The following is a 23757-nucleotide window of genomic DNA, read 5'->3' as shown; positions in this document are numbered from 1 at the left end:
ATGGCTGCCCTGTAGCCCATTGTCTTACACCCCTTGGCGGGTCGACAGGAACGCTGTCGCGTTCCACTCTTGAAGGCGAAGCTTAAGCGTCCTCCAATTTTTTCCTTCCTCCACGAAGGCAAAGCAGCGCATCAGACGCATCCTGCGCCATGCCACACCGCAGCTCGGCGAGCGCAGTAGATCCTCGGCAAATTCAATTTCTCATAATTGAAGTGTATGGTGCCCTGTGTCTGCCTTTTGAACGTCGCCTACTGGAAATGACAAATAAAGCTTCAGCGTAGTAGGAGTTACAGCTTGAGTGATGTTGTGAACAAACATTAGGAACAAATTGGAAGCAATATTTTTTGTAACTTGTTTGGGCAGTAATTAGGGTATGTAGTGCGGTCCTCTACAAATGATTGGGGGCCCGAGCCCCCCCCCCCCTTTTTTTTTTTTGAAGTTTTGACTGGTTAACGGAATGATGTAAGTGCCCGGATAATGGCTCCGGCTTTTGGCTCAAGGTCAATTCAATTTTATCGATAAGTAAATTAGTACAAAATCAGTTGTGTACAGGAAGGGGTATACGATGATGAATTATAAATCGAGAAATAAAAAGGTCTCTTGAAGGTTGGAGAAAACGGGAAACAAAAGCATTTCATGCTTAAAAATGTCATGGCGGCGCGGCCACCGGGATTCGAACCGACATGCTGCGAGGGCCCAGCTGCGTGCTCGCGCCGCTCAGCTGCCCGAATGCGGTAGACAAGAAGTATACTGTGCCTTTTATAGGTGCAGTACTACTCGCCCCCCCCCCCCCCCCAGGTACCCTAGGAGAGTGGATACTTGGCCCTCCTTTTCATTTTTTTTTTCGAGTACTGGTATCTTTTGTGCAAGAGTGGCCGCATCGTCTGGGTTCAGCGACAGTGCGAGCCTCGGTACACGCATCGCTGTGAAATTTTTTTGTTGCTCTCACGAAGATTCGAACCGAAAAGATAAGGAGAGATAGGCAACATGCTGGATGTAGATGTAGTAACATCTGATTAGCTCAAGCTGGATAGGTGACTATTTGTCGCCGGCCCGTTTCGAAGGGGATGGCGCTAGAAATCTTATCAGAACACACTTGTATGTGCAGAACCGCAAGCTTCGTTTTAGGTTAAGACTTAACCTTTTGAAAACGTCATCACAATTTATTCGTGCTCCGTTGGAGAACTCATCGGACGGCGTTGCACCTTTCAGCTGTCGATGTCGGCAAGTCGTGCTGGAGTTGTACACCCGGAATGACGTCAGAGACTCGCTTCTCGGAAGTACATTTTCTTTTATTGAGCGCGCGTGTGACATATACAAGAGCCTATTCCACTTAGGACGTAGGCAAAGACTAAAAAAGATGGAATGCAAAGAGGAAACCGTTCACACAGAAACAACAACCAGGGCATCACTGTACTGTACACTCAGGCGACTTATATGATAAGTAAAATCGATCTTTCTTTACAATATTCCGGAAGCGTCTCGTACAGAAGCAGCTGCAGTTCACCTTCGTTAACAAAAACGTAAATTCGAGTGGTAAAATAAAACGGCAGGAAACGTTAGAAAAACACGAAATAAATTCTATAACACTAATGTTATCAAGGAGCTCTAATAATCACGGCCTGGGCAAGTTGTGTGGACGTGTATAAGAACAAAAACAAGGACAAATGTGTTATTCGATCGAAGTCCACTACGATGCCTCGCCAATGCATTACTGGTTCTCTATTAAACATATGTTTTCAGGACAAAAAAAAAAACAACAAAAGAGAACGTTACAACAAAGTAAGAAGGCAATCTTTTTGGTCAATTAACATCCTGTCAAGAAACCCGCAAAAAAATAATAAGTGAAGATAGAATTCTTAATATAGTTATGATCGCCTTGCGACTGTAGAACGAAAGTGAAGAAATGGAAATGTAGGAGCAGTCGGAAGCGACCGCGCCTTTGTATGATACACATGTACATGCCCACAAATGCCAAAAACATCAGAATGAACGCATCTTTTTCTTGGCGTACGCAAAGCTCGTCAGCTGACTATTGTACGTTCGCTAACACTGCGGTCAAATTTTTATTGGTATATTTTTAACGCGTATATATAAGTGCGTAACCACATATCGGGAACGTGCAGGCGAATTTCGACTTGGACGAGTTTGTGCACGAAATTGCGCGTGAACTTGCAACGAAGCTGCCTTGAACACGCGAGCATCGCGACGAATTGGAGGCCGCCTTCGACGGGAACCCTCTCGTTGGTCCCACAGCAGTCGCGAAACCGGAGCCTCGCATTGCACGCGAACCTTGACGGGCCTCGTTCGTGTACCCGAACTTGGCTGCTGAACGGAAGCTCGCTCTGAAATTTGGTGGAAAGGGAATGCCTGCCTGTTTACCAACTTTAAGCAGGAAGACTTGATATACCACGTATGATCTCCGCGATCGATTGCCCATCAAATGCCTCTAAACAGGTGCTGCTGTATCTTTTCCATTTACAACTTGAGTGAGCATCTCAGACCAACATGGCACTACAACCTCCCAGTCCAAATGCTTGTTACGCGCGATTTTCCTATTAGAGCCGAATTGCCCGAGAGTTCTCGCAAGCGATGTGTTTTAGCTCGCCTCAGAATGCATCACATGATCCCTTATTTCACCTCATGTAACCTCATCTCAAATACGACAAAACAATTTTTTTTTTGTTTTATCCATGCAACATCTACGTCTCTGCCACCAGCAGCCTCATCAAGCTTTGCACGGTTTTCGGTGAAAAAAAACCAACAACGCAGCGGTGATGCAACTTGAAAATGGAGGGCGCGATGAGAGACGAGTACTAACTTGTTTTTGTTCACCGAAAACCATGATAACGAGCGGGGCTGGCTGGTGTGAGCCAGGCAATATTGCAAGGTAAAAAGACTCGCTAACTAGACAGCCTGCACACTGCTACTTCTAATGCTACGTTACAGGCTAACAACGTTAAGGCTGACGCCTGACATTGTGCGCTAAAGAAGAAGAAAAAAAAAGCAACAACAAGAAACTTCTAAGTAGTCGCGCCTTTCTGCTGCATTACCGTTGCGTTGTTCTCATTCAAAACTGAACATAACGACAGTCTTGCATTAACCATGTTCTGCTTGCAGTGGAAGAGAGGAAATGAAATGTTAAATGAGATGATATAACGCTATAGACGATTAAGAATGGGCAAGACTACGAGACATTTCTTCTTCAGTATTGCTTGGTTGTGATACATTAAAAATGCGATTACTGAATTACTATCTGCAGCTAATTCCATCTAGATGAAGTGCAACTACAAAAACAAATTGCACATTTTATTGTGAAACCTTTTTCTTTTGTGCTCAGCCGTCACTTAACTTGGTCCGCGTTCTTTAACTTCGTGTGCTTGCGCGTCAACTGATTTGACTGACAGCGGTCATCCATTGCGTAACAAGGATCATAACAGGGTAACTGAACAGCAATGCGATCACCGCGTTTCAGCCCAGCGCTTCAGACAAGTAATGGAATGTGACGAAAATATCAATTTAACCACGCAGCAAAACGATCACACTTCCCCCAGAAGTCCTACACAGGATGAAGAAAACCAAAATTCGCAAGCTGCATGGTAAAAGGTAACCTTAGATTCTTCTTTTTTAATTTTAATGGTAAGCCTCGTAAATTCATATCAAAGCAATACTGTGTTTGGTTCAATTCATTCTGCTTGCCTTCCAGCCTTCTCCTATACCCTGTCAATGAAACGACGATGACGGATGCATGTGACTGATGAGTGCTTGTTTAGTAAAGTGACTTTCCCGACTCGGGCGAGCACGCGTTTTCAGGAGTTAAGTACACGGCCGGCTTCTTGTGCATATACACACAATGGCGAGTCAGCATAGCGAACAGAGAAACCTTGCGGGTTAGCGTGTGGCTTGTGATGTCGTAAGCCGCGGTGTATTTCCTGGTTAAGAGTGATCGCGGCTCGCTTGTGACGTGAATTCTCGGCTATATGTTCAAGAGGAGAGTTGTGGCATCTCAACCTGCACTTTGGAAGAGCAGGATATCACCGTGATGCTTCAGCTGGACCCACTTGCGACACAACTGGAGCTTACGCTGGTGCCCTCTGGAGAGTACGGCAGACAGCTTAAGCAGACGAGCACCTCGACGGAAGCCATCCTTGGCTGGTCGCGACGTAAGAGCAAGACACTTGCTTTGTGTATTCCCATTTTCCTGTAAGACAAGATTCACCACGCTTTTGTTTCCAGCGTGGTTATTTCCAGCCCGTGATGGTGCCCTTGACAGGTGGCCAAAAGTGCCGCTTTAAATAAATGTATCAATACTGGCAGTAAGATAGCTTTTGTCTATGATATTCTATTATAATACAATATTTGCGTAGTAGTGAGTTCCTGCCCAACCGGTGTCGACAGACATTGTTATGTACGGGTTATTTAAGGGTCGTGCCTAGTGAATGGCTATTAATTAGCTCGAGCAGTCGACCTGACGTTTTATATAACGCTGCCTGACACCGAAAGGAATGGCCCAACACCACATAATGTGACAGCAAAGCTTCTGGGCGAAGCACTTGTTTGTCGGCAAGGCGCCAGGGAAGACGTTCATTTCGTGCATAACTCGGTCAGTTTCGGCCCTCGTCCATGTCCAGCCTTGCGTTGAGGGCCTCCTCTGTGGTCTCACTCGGAAGGCCCCGCAGCGCGCTAGCATCACGACCAGCGAGGGAGGACGGCGCTGTGTCCAGTCGCTTGTCCAGGTGGTGCGATACGTAGTGGGTGCAAGTGAGTGACGTCATGGAAGCAGACAGGTTTGTCGGTGACTCAGTGGTGGTATGCGACTGCGTGGTGGTGCTGCTGTCCGTGCTGGTTGTGACCCAGGCCCACGCCCTTCTCGAGCACGACGCCGAACACGACCCTTCCATTGAGGTTCACCTGAAAAAAAGAACACCAGTTCGTTCTGCATTCGACCTTTACTTGTATTTTTTTCTTATTTTGCCAAAAAATTCCCAAAAAGTTTTGTTTATGTCAGCCAAACGTTAATCACGGTTACCTGTAAGGGAAGCGACACCGACGACTAATTTAATTTATTGGATAATACTGAAAATGCAAGCAAATTTTTTGTCCCTGCCTTTTCGACAGCTTGTAATTGTCCTATGAATACACAGAAAGGATATGTAGAAATGGGGAAAAAATGAGTCACTTTAAGATATGCCAAAGAGGATGAAGGCGGAAGCCTGCGCGCTCGAGAGACGTTCATTAAATAACTTCACATTCTCATTAGAATGCGCTGTTACTTCTTATTACTTGTTTTCTCCCACCAAAGGTCGTGGGTTCTAGTACCTTAATTTACGCTACCTTAATTAACTGTGCCTTAATTAACTTCGCCTTAACACGAAAGGTCGTGGGTTCGACTTCTACATAGCTCGAGGGTTCGACTCCCACCGAAGGTCGTGGGTTCGAGTGCCTGCATTAACTCTATCTTAATTAAGAGGAAGCTTTAGCTTGGATGCTCCTGTCTAAATACATGTAAAAGGACAATTTGCTTTTCTCGGCAACCACAGCACCAAATTTGACGACGTTTGTTGCATTCAAAAGAAAACCTTAAGATCTAGTGACTGTTGGTTTCCTGTGCTTGATTTAGATCGTCAATTTTTGATTAAAAATTGGCAGAAATCGCAAATTTTCTGAAACGGAAACTATCAAGTTTACAACTCTGTAACTCGGCAGTGAAAAACTATATCATGATTCTGTGAATAGCATCTCGCAGTGCATCTAAAGCGGAGAAAATTGATATGTCACACATGATTCTCCAAAAATTTAGTAATATGGAAATACAACTTTTTCCGAAGCCTTGTACGCAACGTAACAAATTCACGCAAGGAATAAAGGAAAAATCAGACATCCACCCGTTCGTAGCAATTGCTACAAAGGAAACCCATACGGGTTCCTTGAAAGAAAAGCCTCATAGTTGAAGAAAAATTCGTCCTGGTCCGGGACTCAAACCCGGGACCACCGCCTTTCCGGGGCAGCCGCTCTACCATCTGAGCTAACCAGGCGGCTAGCAGATGGCAGGGCGAAGTCGAATGTTGTCGAAAGTCGACAACATTCGTATGCGTTGTTACATTCGTAACAACGTATGCCACCAGGCGAAATTCTGCAAGTCATTGAAGAGACTCTTCCTCCTTGCCTCCTTTTATCCTTAGCGTGATATCGATCAACTATTATGTGGAACTTTACGCTCAGCATGTGATTAGCTTATCGCTTGCTTCGTTGCAAGGCATATATTCTTACAGCGTACTAATGCTGGCAGTGAATTCGTTCTACACACATCTGTGAATTAAGATGGTTCGAATTCAATGCCGGCTAATAAGATCTTGTTTACCACTCACGCCTTTTAACAGCGTCGTGACCCGTTGCTGCTTCTTGGCATGACGTTGTGTGCAGTAGCGTCGGAATTTAGGCGCTTGCTATTATCTGCTAGTTCCTTAATAGAAGCTAGCACTATTATAGCACTATGTAAAACTGTGCTGCTGCTCGCAATATCTCACGCTTTCCATTCGGATTTCGCAACGAAACGCTGGGAAGAATGTCGTGCGTTAAAGAACTGACGGCTGAGCGAGTGGTGTTGCACGACCGCTAGACTTTGCAGTTCGACCAAAGGCCGCGAATTCATGAGAGCCCGTGGACCGTTCTTTGTTTTGAATGTTCACTGCTAAAATTACGGTAACGGACAGAATCGAGACACGCAGCATCACCGTCTTTCATCGCTTTTCTGTTTGCCATGTTCCGTTCGCGCTATTGTACCTTGTATACCCGGTTTTTTGCGTGCCGATGAGCTCTAAGCGCACCACTACCAATAATCTTGTGTGGCTGCCGAAGAGGCTATTTGTTAAGAATATTATTAACATATCCTAAGAAGATTACAAAGCGGAAAAATCGTGTGCCCAGCAGACTGTACAGATATAAGAACGTGGGCTTCAAATGGTAGACTTCATTTGATCCCTTTGTCTGCGTTATCGCTCCACTGTGTCATCATTTCCAGAAACATGTCTTTAGATGACAAAGAACAGGGATGCTGAGGTTCGTACGTTGCCCCGGCGAGGGATCTTTCCCACAAAAAGGAAGAAACTCGGAGCTTTCGTAAAGTGTCACCACTGCAGCAAGGCGGGAATCCGACGCGCTTGCTGGTCGCGCATGCTGGCACTGCCAAAACACGTGTGTATTGAACTTGCCGGGTCGCCGACGGACCACCCGCGTCCCATTGATAAGGCGGACACTAATCTCGCGTTTTCTAAATTCGAATTTGGTGCGCTGACCTTCAGAACGCACGCACAGCACCCGTGGAACCACCTCTCACAGTTGCTAGGAGATGCCCACAGCGTCAACAAACCGACGCTGGCCACGATACTCTCGAAGTAGCCCTTTCAGCTTTCTGGTGAACACGAAAAAAAGAAAAGCTAGGTAAAGCTTAGCACCGCAAACTCACTAAGTATGGGACAGCATACTTAGATTGTAATGTCTCGACAGCTGCGCGCGCGCGTCGAGGACAGCCTTGCATACTCTCATTTATATCTCGCACCTCTTTCGCAATTTCGTGCACACTGTGACGCGGTCCCGTAGGCTCAACAAACCTCGAATTTTCTGGCACGTACCTCTAGCGTAGGTGAAGTCTGCGCCTATGATGCTGTAAGGAAATGCGCGACCAGTGGTGGGACGGAGGCTCCGTCTTCAAGCATACCGGTGCAACAGCCATCAGGTGCCAAATTGGGCCCCGCTCACATGCTTGCTTCTCTCGTGCCAAAGTCGCCCTACCAAACGACTGACGCGTGCAGCATGTGCCAGTTCCTCGCATTTTTACTCCTGACAGCTAGGACTTTGAGGAGCGCTTTTAGACTGCACTGGCATCAGCCCACCTTTTTTTTACTGGTGGGCTGCCTTTGGGATCGGCCCACATTTTTCAAAGGAGACTGCACTGTCTTCAGTATCGGCCCACACTATTAAAAGAGACTGCACCACCTTCGGCGGCGGCCCACATTTTTAAAAGAAACCGCACTGCCTTCGGCATTGGCCCACATTCTTCGCCACCCGGTTACCTACAAAATGAGTGGGGTCCACCTGTACAGCGCTATAACATTAAAAGAAGCAACCCCGCCCAGGCCGTCGCAGTTTGGCCTTAGCGGCTACATGACGGTGAGCTGCTAAGCACGAGTCTTCGACGACGGTTCCGGGCCACGACGGCCGCATCTTGATGGGGGCGAAATGGAAATGTGCTCGTGTACTTAGGTGAACGTTAAAAGGCTGCAGGAGCAGCGTACAGAATCCAGCTACCACGTTGCCACATTGAAGCACAGTGCGCTTGAGTTAGGCCATGGCCCGAGACAACGGGCTGACCGGTTCACAGTGATGGTTAGGCGCAATCTTAATGGCCACGTGGGTGAATCGGCTCTATATACATGCGAAAGTAGATCCCGATCGAGTGCACTGGCAAGAATAAGCAAGAGATGTATGACGCCAACATATACCTGACGCGATTTAAATTGGTGGGTGTTACACGGCTTCGCCGAATGATGGGATCGATCGAGAGTACGCGTTGCCACAGGCCGATTGGTTTGATCATCCCGAAGTTATAAGTTCACTGCAAAACCGCGGAGTGAATGGCTCGATCCGTATGGTTTTCGAACGCTTGAGGCGAGCCGAAATCTCAGCAAAGGCGCACCCTGCATTACGCGCTCATCGAAACGCGGCCTGCCCAGCTCCAACCAGCGACATCGTGCCGGGCAGTTATGTGGGATGGAGGCGCGTCGACAGACACGCCACCGTGCTCACCTTTGGCTTAGGCAGGAATGGCAGGAACAGGTTCTTGATGACGCCCATCGGACTGACGCCGTAGTCGTGGTGCGGCGACTGGTGGTCCCCGCCGCCGATGGTGAACGTGATGCCCTTGCCGTGGCCTCCTCCGTGGCCGCCGCTGCTGCTGCCGTGGCTGGCGTACGAGTCGCCCGCGTGGATCTCGAACCCGCTCCGGTCCTGGATAAGCAGCAGATTCGTCAAGCACTTCAGGCAAGTTTCCATGGCAGGGATCGCCGATGAAACCACCCAAAAGCACAAGGAAGTATGCAGAGGTGGGAATCCGCCTTTTGTGTGTGCGAAATACGCTTGGACCCTGGCTGTGCTGCAACAGAGATCAGCTCTCGAGGTTCTACTGGATCTTCTCGTGCACGGTGGCCAGATAAATTCTATGTGAAAAGTAGTCATTGCACATTTAAAATTTTCTCTATGATCAACCTGACCTGTTCATTCTTTTTTTTCATGTCTATTTTGGCTGTGATCCACGGACTTGCTTTCTTAGTGTTTTGTAATATCGTTATAGACTTTTTACAATATTCTGTAATTTCATTACCATTTCTTAACGTTGTTTTTCTTAGCTAAGGTTTTCTGATGGCAGGCCATTTTGTCACCAAACTCATCATCATTTCACAGCTGATGAAGAATAGATTTTGCTCGTGCTTTGTGTAATTTCGTGTTTCGCGAAACACCGTTGATTCAGAGAAAGTTGTCATCAAAGAAAAACTGTGGCTAGGGGCTACGTACACGTGTTTTCATGTTTCTTAAAAATTATGGGGTTTTACGCGCCAAATTTCATGTTTCTGACTCCGTGTTTAAAATGGCTCGGCGCTTGAAAAGACACGTTCTACGGCTTCATAAGACGTACTGATTGGCGGTAGCTTTTTGCCTTATAGATTTCTTATTCAAAGTATACTGCGTATATTCAACACGCTTGACCACATGACATACACGAAATTATCAGGATCAAGCACTAACAATATTTTTCATGCTAATAGGGATGCTTATGGTTCCCATTTTTCTTCGCGCAGTAACTAACTGCAATAATTATACCGAGTATTACTTGCCCAATTCCTAATAACGACATTTTTCTCCATTTTGTCCATTGTTTTTGTTCGTTGAGTTATGATTTACGTTTACATATGTTTTAATTTTGTACTATGGTGCACTATTACTGCTTGGACCCTGCAGTGTCTACATTATTAAGTGAATAAAATAAATAAATATAACGGATAAAGGAAGGTCTGGGATCTATGCCGGAAATTCTGAGCACCCGATTTCACTCCGTAAGGTGGCACACTGACTGGAACTGGCTCGTCGATTACCTTGTTGGGGAAGGCCGACTCCGAGGCAGGGTGCAGCAGTCCCCGCTGAGAGTCGACGGCGTCGTTGTAGCGCGACGGCGAGCCGTAGCGCGAATGGTGGTGGGACACCGGCGGCGGCGGCGGCGGCGGCGGCGGCGGGTTGTACGGCGACTGGGACTGGGCCGCAGGCGCGTACATGTCGTGGTTCTGCGATGCGCTGTAGCCGCCCACGGACTGGAAACCCGGCGCCAGGGGCTCCGGCTCGGGCGGAGGCGGAGCCGGGTTCGCCTGCGCCAAAGGACAGAACGAGGCTCGAACGACGTTGCGCTCTCGTGCGATCGAGAAATCGGATCGTGTCAATCGCTCGGTCACGAAGCCGGCGGCTGGATAACGCCACGCGAAGAAGAGCGCGGAGAAATGCCCTGAGCCGGGCGCTTTGATAGGCAGTGTCTGGCTACACGAACCGGAAGGTGGCGCCGACATGCACCGAATTTTGAGTTATTGTGAGTCGGGAGAAACGTTTATGCGTACACTATAAATAAAAGTGTCGTTTAAGAAGAAGAGCTTCCATACAAACGTTGACCACTACTGCGTTATCGGACAGCGCAGGAGGGCGCAGTTTCTCAAGTTCCACGTGCCATGCAACCAATCTGTCAAACATCGTCATTCGTCAATAAACAACGCAAACGCTTTACAGCAGTGTTGCTCGGCTGGGGAGAAGCGGACGGGGAGGAGTCGTACAGCGATAGGTAGTCCGCACGAAGCCGGTGGCAGTGTTCCTGAGGTCCGGTGTAATATACTTTGGGTTATTTCAGTATTAAACCGAATGATCTGGTGGAAAATATTAATTGCAACTAGTAGCAGGCACTCTTGCCGGACTATCAATACCGCCTTGTTGATAATCGTGCTCATAATCACATTGACTCGCGACGATTCTGATCACCATCACTTCCAGGACCACGCGGTAGTTGGGATCCGTCTCTTCTTGATCCCACTTTTGTAGGAGGGTACTGAGGGTCGTCGCACCATGAAGTGTGCCGGAGTTGGTCGGGTTACTGGACTTGTACGACGAAACCACGGGGATCGAAATTCTGCGTCCTTCAGCATAACGCTACAAGATCTCGCAAACGTGGGAGGGAGCATTTCGTGCAGAAATACGCTGCATGCGAGAACGAAAATTGCGTTACTTGTTTCCGTATAACCTTTTCCCTACTCTTTTCAGATCACTTGACGGTTATGTGCGCAGGACACTTAAAACAGCGTTGTTTGCGCATGCGTATTTCGAGCAAAAGCAAGAGAGCAGTCGCTATAGGCGTGTACCTGGAAGCCAGGCGGCGGCGGTGGCGCCTGGAACGGGTTCGGGTTGCTGCCGTTCCTCCGGCTGAGCACCTGCGGCGCCGGGAGCAGGTACTGCTGCCTGGGTGGCAGCGCCGCCTCGTGCTGGTGCGGGTGGTGGTGCGACGCCAGAGGGTGGTACTCGTCGCGCGGCCGGATCGGCACCCTCAACGGCACCGGTGGAGGAGGAGGAAGGTGCGACTGGTGCGGGTGCTGCATCGGCGCGGAAATCACCTCCTGGCTCACCGGTGCGCCCACAGGGTGATAGCGGGTCGCCTGCGGCACACACCCCGAGCATCGTCATCGTCCGAAACACGCCCGTTGTAACGGGAAGACACCTCTAGATGCAGTCATCCTGCCGCAGCCCAGCGCCAACCTCTGCTGAATGCTCGACTTCGTCATTAATCTCATTCTATGTCATACGCCATTAATCCACTTTCCTCGCACTTCACTCTGGTATACCCTGAGTAGATAGTCATCCTTGTAGAAAATCTGCCAGAGCACTGTTGCATTATTTAAAGACGACTGGGCTGTGCGCGACCACCTCTAATTACGGGGTGAAAGCTGCCGTTCGTGCTCAAGCATCTCTTCCTGTCCCTTTCCTCTTCTCTTTCTTTGCGTTTCCCCCATTGTAGGGTAGCAAACCATGTGAAACCTGCTTAACCTCCAGAAGAACTTCAGTATGGCCTAGTTGGTGTTTACTGCATATCATACTGACCGCAAGTAAAGACGGGTACAAAGGAAGAGAACACAAAAGAGAACACACGCCCGTGTCGTTTTCGTGTACTCTTTCGCTGATCCCGTCTTTATTTGCGGTCAATATGATACGCTGCTAGACCTACCTGCCTTTCCTTCGTTTTCTTTCCCTCTGCGAAATATTTCGGCCAACACTGTCTGAAACCGCATGATAACCATGTTGCCCGTAGTCGCGATGCACTGGGCGACCAAAAGATCTTAGCAAACCTCCTCAACAGGCGTCAACTATATTTTGTGTCCAACAGTTCCGCATCGTCACGCAACACCAAAACCATGGTGTCTACCAAGTCCACATTTTCAAATTTCCTGAGTTTTCCAAGCTTTCCCTGAGCGACACAGAACTTTATATTGTGTCAAGACAGGCTGGACACCACATCGCCCGATGCTGTCACTCTCAAGTAAGCATAAAAAAACCCCAACTTGAGCCAGTTTGAATAGTAAGGTGCAGTGTTTAATTTACTCAAAATAGAAAACTGAAGGTAGGGGATAGTAAAATGCACAGCAAATAAAATATCCTCGAGAAATAAAAATGATAAAGCCCATTGTAAATTGAGTCGAACATTTCCAAATATGAATAAAAAGAGATGCATACAGAAGTAAATATTTCAAAAATGAGCTATTTCTATCAAGTGATAGCAAGATCATTGGTATTAGGCCTGAACTTTGTTACAAGCGAGTCGAACATTTCTAAATAGGAATAAAAAGAGATACATACAGAAGTAAATATTTCAAAAATGAGCTATTTCTATCAAGTGATAGCAAGATCATTGGTATTAGGCCCGAACTTTGTTACAAGCGAGATTTTCTAAGCAGTTGGAAAGTCAACCTCAACTTTCCTCACATACTCTTAGCACACGCACAATGCCTCCGTTTTGTGTTTCACTGCTTTCAAGAGTTTATTTTGGTTTGGATGAGGGTCGCCTACATCTTTGCGTCAGCCAACACTTATTTTTTTAGCTCAAGCTCCTTCAAAGAAGAGGTGGCACAGCTCCTTTCACGGTCGTTCCTCAATTCGACGGCCATTTCTGTTCTTGTTATCGTTCCGCCGCGCGTTCGCCCCTCGGACCATTCGAAGCATCCTCTTGGCCAGTTGCACAGCCAACGTCCGACTGTTCGGACTCCCTAGGGGCAGCGAGAACGTCCGAAAAATTAAATCGGGCAGTCCGAAAAAGAATGCATGTCTTTTACTACCCTTAAGGGCTCAAATCCTGACAGGCACGTCCGAAAAAGCTCTGAGGGTCTGCTAGTACACTTATTAGGAATATCGGTGCTCGTACTGCGACAGGAGACGGTGGGTGCACGCATGTATAACTATGGAATACGTACTGTGTCCCGTGACAATTGCCCCCTTCCCACCCTTGTTAAGCTTCACCGCAATACTACATGTACGTTTCACCGCGTAACATTGCTGTGTTGAGGCGAAGCTGCCTTTCGAAAACCGGCATTAATTATGCAACGCGTTATGCTAAGCTTCGAAGCCAATCGCGAGGATTACAGAGACGGAGTCGGTGCCATTACTGACAGCGGCGAATTCTTTCAATGAAAAACACGGCACCGAACGGCAAGAACCTTAATAGCGAACGTCGAAGCAGCTAAGCCTAGCGTGGCCGTGGTGGTGGCTACGGCTGCCAGCGGATCTGCGTGCGAGAGCGCTGGTTCCAAGCAGCGAGATAATCAAAACGGCGGTGTTGGCTTTGATTAAAGTCGTTTCGGACCTGCGGTCGCGGCAAAAAGTCAGGAAAATTGGACAGCGAAGGGTTCTTCCGTCTGAGATTACAGACATTCTTATACATTGACTCTTTGGGGCACGTGGTGGTGCCGCGAAATCGTCCGCATTATCGGGCATTTCATAAAAATCGGGCGTCCGGAAAATCGGTAGTTGACTGCACACTGGCATCTGCTCCAGCCGACGACACGGCGTCAAAGACGATTCCTTACGATTCCTCTCTTTTACTCGGGCCTGCAGTAGGGTGATTTTCGTTGTCTTTGAATAAAATGCCAGCTAACTTTCCCTGATTGAAGCACAAATTCCCTGGGTGTTCCCTAAATTTTCCGACCACTCAAGATCCCTGAGAATTCCCTGTTTTCCCCGTTTTCCCGGGTTTCCCGGTTGGTAGACACCCTGCAAAGCACTTGTCGGACAACAGGGTCGGCGCTCGATCTTTCATGTCTCACCTGAAGCGGCGTTCCACTGCCATCACTATCATAAATGTAGATATCTTTGCGCATACGCAGCATCGGCAAAAATGGAGCAAATTATGTAGGAGCACTCTTTGGAACTAGCAGAGTGAAAGAAAGTGAATTACGTCTTTGTACCTCACGCTGCGAGGAGTGTCCCCACCCCAGAGGAAGGTGCAGAGACACACACACACAACATAAATAAATAAATAAATAGATAAATAGATAAATAAATAAATAACCAGCGCCCGCCGCAAGGTGCTCGATGGAAAAAGATATGCCAAGAACTCGACCTCGCGTGTTAACCAGAACATCTATAGCTCGTTTTCGTTCTGCACAGGACGTCTGGCGACACAAAACTTGATCGACACGTTATCAACAGCCGATGAGAAATGTTGGTTTGACTTTTGGAAGCATGCTGCCAGATGCAAATAGCACCTAAAAGACCGACGGCTATCTGTTCCACGAATATACAGGTGTCCCGCCCCAGTCAGCTCTTTTCATTTTATCTGGTGCACCGTGAATCCTGGAATTCGTTGAAGTCGCCCATACGTGGATCGTTTTTTTATCTCTTCGCGCACAATTTTCATCACTCAATCAGTTGCCGCTCAAATGCGCACCATGCTGAGGTTGCGCGTGCATTATTTGCCGCCTTCATTTTCTGAGTGAGAAATACTGGGACTGCGTGTGGCCCCATCCGACGCTGGCGCAAAAGGCTATTCGCGCACTAGTGCAGTTCTTGAAGCACGCGAGCCTGAGTGTCCGTTTGGTGCAGCCCTCCCGTGCATACACTCCTTCGTGCGCTGTGCTCGTTTTCACCCTTTGATGCGAACGCGTCAAATGCCCCACCGAGCGACAAAGGCGGCGTCTGTCGTCTGTAGGAGCGAGGCGGTCCCTGATCACCCGCTTGCTTCGACGCCAAGTCACGAGCGAAAGGGAACACCTGCTAGGAGCCGGGACGCCGCAATAGGAGTACACGCATCCACTTTAAATTTACGTGGTAGATTTTGGACCTTGAAGCAGTGCTCTACATAGTGTATTGCGCTATGAAGGCTAGCCCTCCTCCTGAACACTGGCCTGAACTTCTCTGGCCTTAACTATAGAACGTCTAGAGGCTTCTTACCGTGTGTGATTGTTCTCCTTACTCGTGCATGTTATGTGCGTCTGTACTGAGTATGAGTTAACTGTATGGGCCCTTTGATGCATCGTCAACGTCATCTGGAGTAGCGTGCTTGATCCCCAGCACCATTAAAAAAAACATTTTCTATCCTTGTGTTACTTCTCTTTCAAACTGGTGGAAACCCCTCGTTAACCTCGTCTCCTTTCCGCCTTCTTCGTTAGCGTCAAAAAAAGACAGCACCTTTCTGTCGCAGTCCCCAAGCAATGTTCTCCGCGAGACTCACCTTGGACAAGTGCTCCAGGTGCTGCTTGTTGTGCTCCGTGGGCATGGGCGCGAACACGACGAACTGCGGAGAGCGGCCGAACCCGTTTCTCGAGGCGTTCAGGATGTGGTTCAGCATGTCGGCGAATTCGGGCGAGTGCGGGTTCAGCGTCGACGTCGCCGGAGGCGGCTCGCTCGGCGCCTGGCTCGTCGTCGGCCGCGGTCGCCGCGTCGTTGTCGTCGTGCTCGTCGTCGTCGTCGTCGTCGTCGTGGTCGTGGTGCTCGGTGTGGTGCGCCGCTTTGTGGTACTCGGCGGCGTGCTTTGGGTACTGGGGGCCGCGCTCGAGGCCGGCAAGCTGCAGACGCATGGAAGAGAAAGGTGGGGGTATTTGCCCAAACATGGAGGAAGTTCCACTACAGCGAATCGGCGACTTCAGGACTTGTGTGCTATACCGCGGAAAGCAGGGTTATCCTTACGAAGAAGCAACAAAGAAGGAACAAAGAAAAAAAACAGGGGCTGCATTTTGTAACGATCCATTGTCCGTTCTCAACACTAGTCATGCTGAGTGACCGATCCCGGTGATAAGACACCGGTTCTCTAGACAACGCCGAAAGGCGAACTAACAGGAGGGAAACGAAATGGATTGATATAAAGCAGTGCGTAATCAGAGACTTATGCCAAAGTGAGCAGCACTCTTTCCCTTCCTATCACTGTCATCTTTCCAGAATCTCTCTCTCTTCTCCTGCCCCACAATGCTGACCGATGTTCAGGGGCGCCATCTTATAACGGTTTAAAAAGCGAACCGTTCGCTTGCCCTTACGTTACTGGTCAGGATCGCGCTTTCGTCAGCACATATGCGATTCTGACCACTCACTGGAGGGCGAATGAGCCGGTTCGCTTTCCGAACAGTTACGACTCACTCACACTAGGCCAACCGGACACCGATTTCGGTCTGCCATCTGTGGGCGAGAGCGTTTTAACGCGATAGCGTTAAGGAGCTCGTGTCGCAGAAAAGCCGGTGTCGTCGGCGTCGGTGTCGGCGTCCGCGGCGTTGGCCGTGAGCGATAAATCACGGCAGGCACTTCATAAATAAAAGCAACTTCCAAGATGGACTGGGTGGGAATCGAACCAGGGTCTCCGGAGTGTGAGACGGAGACGCTACCACTCAGCCACGAGTTCGATGCTTCCAAGCGGTACAAACGCGCCTCTAGTGAATGCGGTGTTGCCTTCGAAACGAGCCGTGGAAAGTTATACTGCGGTGTATATCGGTAATTATGAACATGTAACTTACAGAAGTCGCAATTACACGAGTAGCGAAGTGCGTTTCCGCTGCATTTCTTCTGGGCTTTCCGCACACGCAGAGCCATCTTGCGGCAAACATAGAAGACCCCCTCCTCTTCATGTACGGCGCTGCCCGACAGATGGCGCGCCACGCGCGCATTGGAGCTGTACGAGGACCGGTGCGAGGCGGGTCGCGGCATGGACTGTCTCTCCCCTGACAACGCTTCGCCTTGCTCCCTCTGCAGAATCATGCGGCCTTCCTTTCTTTAGATCACTATCTGTCTATCTTTCGGCCCGTGCCGATCACGACGTTTGGCTGGCGTGCATCATTTCCCCCTCCGAGTTACCGAGTTCTTTGGTTCGTTCCGCTTGCTCAGGCGCACGTTTCGTTGCTGCGCCGAACGCTGCGTTGCTCGACCATATGGCTCGACGCTCACCGCGTCCGATGCGGGGCGCCTCGTAAGTGATGGCTGCCCTGTAGCCCATTGTCTTACACCCCTTGGCGGGTCGACAGGAACGCTGTCGCGTTCCACTCTTGAAGGCGAAGCTTAAGCGTCCTCCAATTTTTTCCTTCCTCCACGAAGGCAAAGCAGCGCATCAGACGCATCCTGCGCCATGCCACACCGCAGCTCGGCGAGCGCAGTAGATCCTCGGCAAATTCAATTTCTCATAATTGAAGTGTATGGTGCCCTGTGTCTGCCTTTTGAACGTCGCCTACTGGAAATGACAAATAAAGCTTCAGCGTAGTAGGAGTTACAGCTTGAGTGATGTTGTGAACAAACATTAGGAACAAATTGGAAGCAATATTTTTTGTAACTTGTTTGGGCAGTAATTAGGGTATGTAGTGCGGTCCTCTACAAATGATTGGGGGCCCGAGCCCCCCCCCCCCTTTTTTTTTTTTTGAAGTTTTGACTGGTTAACGGAATGATGTAAGTGCCCGGATAATGGCTCCGGCTTTTGGCTCAAGGTCAATTCAATTTTATCGATAAGTAAATTAGTACAAAATCAGTTGTGTACAGGAAGGGGTATACGATGATGAATTATAAATCGAGAAATAAAAAGGTCTCTTGAAGGTTGGAGAAAACGGGAAACAAAAGCATTTCATGCTTAAAAATGTCATGGCGGCGCGGCCACCGGGATTCGAACCGACATGCTGCGAGGGCCCAGCTGCGTGCTCGCGCCGCTCAGCTGCCCGAATGCGGTAGACAAGAAGTATACTGTGCCTTTTATAGGTGCAGTACTACTCGCCCCCCCCCCCCCCCAGGTACCCTAGGAGAGTGGATACTTGGCCCTCCTTTTCATTTTTTTTTTCGAGTACTGGTATCTTTTGTGCAAGAGTGGCCGCATCGTCTGGGTTCAGCGACAGTGCGAGCCTCGGTACACGCATCGCTGTGAAATTTTTTTGTTGCTCTCACGAAGATTCGAACCGAAAAGATAAGGAGAGATAGGCAACATGCTGGATGTAGATGTAGTAACATCTGATTAGCTCAAGCTGGATAGGTGACTATTTGTCGCCGGCCCGTTTCGAAGGGGATGGCGCTAGAAATCTTATCAGAACACACTTGTATGTGCAGAACCGCAAGCTTCGTTTTAGGTTAAGACTTAACCTTTTGAAAACGTCATCACAATTTATTCGTGCTCCGTTGGAGAACTCATCGGACGGCGTTGCACCTTTCAGCTGTCGATGTCGGCAAGTCGTGCTGGAGTTGTACACCCGGAATGACGTCAGAGACTCGCTTCTCGGAAGTACATTTTCTTTTATTGAGCGCGCGTGTGACATATACAAGAGCCTATTCCACTTAGGACGTAGGCAAAGACTAAAAAAGATGGAATGCAAAGAGGAAACCGTTCACACAGAAACAACAACCAGGGCATCACTGTACTGTACACTCAGGCGACTTATATGATAAGTAAAATCGATCTTTCTTTACAATATTCCGGAAGCGTCTCGTACAGAAGCAGCTGCAGTTCACCTTCGTTAACAAAAACGTAAATTCGAGTGGTAAAATAAAACGGCAGGAAACGTTAGAAAAACACGAAATAAATTCTATAACACTAATGTTATCAAGGAGCTCTAATAATCACGGCCTGGGCAAGTTGTGTGGACGTGTATAAGAACAAAAACAAGGACAAATGTGTTATTCGATCGAAGTCCACTACGATGCCTCGCCAATGCATTACTGGTTCTCTATTAAACATATGTTTTCAGGACAAAAAAAAAAACAACAAAAGAGAACGTTACAACAAAGTAAGAAGGCAATCTTTTTGGTCAAGTCAACACCGTTAATTAGTACGAAGCCAACAGACACTGACACCAAGGACAACATAGCGGAAATTACTTGTGCTTAATAAATTAAATAAAGAAACGATAAATTAATGGAAATGAAAGTGGATGAAAAAACAACTTGCCGCAGGTGGAGAACGATCCCGCAACCTTCGCATCCATCGCAACCATCGTTCCCCACCTGCGGCAAGTTGCTTTTCATCCTTCTGCTCATCCTTCTCCAGTCGTGAAGAAGGATGGCCAGCGAAGCTGTGTATCTGGGCCCCTTAATGGCGAGCTGCACCTCCGCCGCGGTTCGGTCCGGAATTGCACTATCTTCGGGATTTTTTTCTACACGCGGACATGATAGCGGGGAAAGTAGCCGTTAACAACTTCGCTGTAAAAGCATGCAACGCGCGCGACGGTTGCACACTGACCTGTGGGTCGTGGTGGTGACCCTGTCGCGGCCCTTGGCGTCCTTGTCGCCCAGCACGAAGTGCACCACGTACACGGGCTTGTCGCCGTCGACGGCGCCCGTGGTCGTGGCTTCGACGATGGCGCCCGGCTTGGCTTGTGCTGGGAGCACGGGCAACGAGTTGGACGCGTAGTCCACCGACGTCTCGGCGCTGCCGCTGCTGCTCTCCTCGGGCGGCGATGGCGGAGGGATCGCCTTGGCCGGAGGGAGCTTCGCGTACGATGGAGGCTCGTCGAGGCGGTCGTCGTACGAAGACCGATCCTGCGGCATCGGCAATGGGCAGTTCAATGCGTGCGCGACGCTCAGGTCCCGGATAGAGAGCACAGAAACGTTTGTTATGAACATTCTTAACACTTTTGCAGCATTTGGTGTGTATATTTGTCCCACAAAAATAACCGTCATCTGCCTTGCTTCCATTTCTTTTGTTGAAAACTCTGCGCCTGTCCCAATGGATGTAAGCTGTTTTTATAGTATACTATTCCCCTTAGGCACAGAAGGTACGGCCCGAAGAGTGTAAACTTTTTTAAGAGTGTGTACACCGTTTGCACCCTTTGGGGAGTATCTTTGTCCTGAAACGACAATCGTGATTTGTCTTGTTTGCGTTTCCTCTTTTTGAAAACTCTGCGCTCTCTCCACTGGATGTAAACTGTCGTTAGAGTATGCTGTTCACCTCACACATAGACTGATGTGCCTTCCTTTATTTTAAGAGGACTTCAGAGAGAAAGTTAACTTGAGCTGTATTGGGTTACCTCTGTAGAATGTATTGGGTTACCTTTGTGGGAGCTACTGTTACCGCGCGAGGAGGCTGGATAAGCGAGAAAGGACGCGTAAATGAAAGCCTGGTGGCGACATCGCCTTCAAGTTCCCGCACTAGCCAGCCGTAAAAGCCTGTAGCTATTTTTTTCTATCCGCAAGGATGGACTACATTGCGTTCCAAAGAGGCCGAAGGCTGGATTGAGCAATTTCCAAGAAGTATTGCTGCTCCACAGCGGCCAAATTCCTTGAAAATAATTTACAACTCACGACGTCCCACTGATGGATACCGGCGCTGGAGTTTCGTCGAGAAATTCAAGAATTGAAGGTTTTTCCTTTCTTTTTTATAAATTATAGTAATTGCCTCTCATCGAGAAATTAACGATTTATGTATGTATTTGTATTTTCGAAATGTATTTTCGAAAAAATCAATTTAAGCTGATTTAGTGTTTCTCTTTAGAGCTCCTTTAAGTTTATTCCCCACTATACATTTCCTCGGCGCATGCATATCTAATTTCTTTCACGATTCACACGCATCATGTGTTTGTGTCAAAAAAAAAAAAGTACGCGTCTTGTTTTATCGGCTCGATTTGCCCCTATAGATGGCCTAAGGCATCAGGTTTCTTCGAGTTTCTTTACTAATTGGCGAGGTGCTGCGCGGGGCCATTCGCTTCACTCGTTGCAGGCTCCGTGCGGGTAGTGGTTTGACAGCGTCTCCTGCACTCGTCAGAAACGTGCAGCGTTCGTGCAGCAGGTGCCGTGCCGGTTCCGAACGCGCCAGAACTGACACTGGAACTGGCGGGAACTAGTTCGCGAAGTGCGGGGCGAATCGAATAAAACCATAGTTTCCTACAAAAATTACCAGAAGGAAATGTAAACACTACCGTGTTTGCGAGTAGGGCGGTTCAGTCTGTAAGGAATTGATTGGTTAGCCTAAACTTTGTCCGTCCGAGATGAAACGGCTCCGTGACTTTCTTTGCTAAACTGTTCATTTTCATCATAACATGAAGTTATAAGTACAACATTTTCCAATGATTATTCATTCGCGCAGATACTTTTTATTGCCTTGCTTGGTTTAGAAAATTCTGATTGCCTCGATATTGAGAAATATAAAGCTAACACATAACGCAACAAGAACGTTTGAAGCCACAAGCACGAAGAGCAGAATAATCCACGAACAGTACCCATCGTACGCATCTTCACGTTCTTTCAGTGATCTTTCACTTCCATCTTCCTCTTTCGTCCCTATGTCCCCTTTCCACCAGCGCAGGGTAGCAAACCATACGTACATCTGGTTAACCCACGTGTATTTCCTACATTAATTCTCTCTCTCTCTCTCTCTCTCTCTTGCGCTAACTGGTGGCAAGGGCTGGTGTGTTATGATAGAGTAAATTAAATGCGAGAAACTAAAGGAGCGGTCCAAAACAAGAAAAGCATCACAACTTATAAGGAATGGGGAAAAAAACACACAAATTCTTATCCGCACATGTCCCACAAGTAGTGAGCGCAACGTAGGGAACCAGTCCTGATGCCACTGTTAAGCACTCAGTATGTATCTGGGTGCGAAGCAAACACCTTCAAACCTTGAGCAGTACAAAATCTATGCTTCAGCCATTACAGCTACTCCGAGGCTAGATAACAGGCCTGCGGATACCTTTCGTGCTTAACTGACCACAACCACTCTCTGTTTAGCTTAGCATGGGAACAGCAGGACGTTGTTCCAAAGCCATCCTAACACATTCATGTATCGACAGCGGCCGCCAAAACATTTATCACGCACGCTGATGCTATGGTATAGGGCACCGAGAATGTATGAGACCGTAATTGTAAACACAGTATTTCTGAGCTACACGTTCACCTGTCGTGACGCAACAAGACAACGTTTCGAAAGAGCTAAAATATAAAAAAATAGAAAGAGATGAAGATTAAAACTGTTCGTTGGATACTCACGTTGCTCACCTGAATTCGGATGGGAGACTCTGTCCTCTCCATGGCGGACGCCATGACTGTCTCAGCGCTCACTGCCCACGCAACAACCCCTGCGAGGAGGCGAAGAAGACAAGAGCTACAGTCCCCGTATCAAGACATCTGTAGACAGCAAGTACTGACATGCATTCATCTCCGTCGAACTTCTTCCCATAATAGTACACGCCTGCAGCAAATTATGAATTTCGCAGCACACGCACTGGTGTCACTGAATGCATTGTTACAAAACCCTATTGTGACATAGTCTTCACCAGGTGTTACCAAGTTACAGACTATTGTCAGCTGGCACTGCTGTGATTCTACTGCCACTTGTGTACCGGAAGGCATTTCCATTTCATGGCATACCATATGCACCTAACACCAACAGTGTACTTAATGCTTTTCCCTCCGACGTGCGTGCTAGTGTTCGGAGGGCTTACCGCGAACCCTCCACGTTAACCACCAATGTATGCGCTGGATTGAATTGAACTGAATTGAATCGAATTGAAGCGAGCACCTTTCTGGCTAGTGCGCCCGACGATCTGTTTCTGCTAAGCACTCAAACATGTGCTGGACTACTGTAATTTCATGGGTCTGTATTTTTTCACCCATCAACGAGAAGTCTTCCTTTGGAAGGCAGCAAGCAGAATACCGAGATGTTGGTCGTCCATGACGTCTCCTGGAATCAAGATAATGTCATTGCTATTTTAAGTGTTCCAGATTCAGACAGATTCCGTATGGCTGATACCTAATTACCATCAGGAACTGTTCGTTTAAATAAATAAATAAATAAATAAATAAATAAATAAATAAATAAATAAATAAATAAATAAATCACAATGGCCCTATGAATGCAACAAAAACAACGGCTTTCTACATCATTTTAATCTGTGGATTACGCTGGGCAAGCGTTTTCGCATGCGTTCCACTAAATTCTTGCCTCGCACTAATCGGGTACGATGAAAAACACGTAAGTACGCACGTAGCCTGACATGATGTGGAGCAACTCTTTCTTTAGCGTGTGAAACAGGCTGTCCTTCTGCCCGGAAACTCCACCGTACTCCCCTTTCATGCAGTGAGAAAGGAGCACGGACCTCAAGCACCGCTCGTATAATACGGTTATTCGTACGAAGCAGAAATCCTACCGTGCCTACATCTATAGAAAGGCCATAGGAAACAAAGAAAGTGTTCGACCGAAAGCCAAGGCAGCAAATTGCAAGAATTAGGGACAGCCTAAAGTAA

General features: G+C 48.1%; 1 protein-coding gene across 3 annotated transcripts in view; it reads right to left on the bottom strand.

Annotated features, from left to right (window-relative positions):
* Positions 1–1253: 1253 nt before the first annotated feature.
* Positions 1254–23757, bottom strand: part of LOC142589560 (uncharacterized) — a 199936-nt gene continuing 177432 nt past the window's right edge. For 2 of the 3 annotated variants that reach the window (XM_075701018.1, XM_075701016.1), the window contains exons 3-9: positions 22501–22589; positions 19760–20058; positions 15800–16133; positions 11448–11738; positions 10149–10415; positions 8806–9006; positions 1254–4911 (exon numbers count right to left, since the gene is read on the bottom strand). In XM_075701018.1, the coding sequence (XP_075557133.1) occupies positions 4801–4911; positions 8806–9006; positions 10149–10415; positions 11448–11738; positions 15800–16133; positions 19760–20058; positions 22501–22589 (1592 nt within the window). In that variant the 3' untranslated portion in view covers positions 1254–4800. The remainder of the gene's footprint in view (positions 4912–8805; positions 9007–10148; positions 10416–11447; positions 11739–15799; positions 16134–19759; positions 20059–22500; positions 22590–23757) is intronic. The other variant, XM_075701017.1, reaches the window with a different exon arrangement.

The sequence above is a fragment of the Dermacentor variabilis genome, chromosome 8, assembly GCF_050947875.1.
Source record: "Dermacentor variabilis isolate Ectoservices chromosome 8, ASM5094787v1, whole genome shotgun sequence".
NCBI lineage: Eukaryota > Metazoa > Arthropoda > Arachnida > Ixodida > Ixodidae > Dermacentor > Dermacentor variabilis.
Note: the sequence above shows the minus strand (reverse complement) of the source record. Positions and strands in the feature narration are given on the sequence as shown.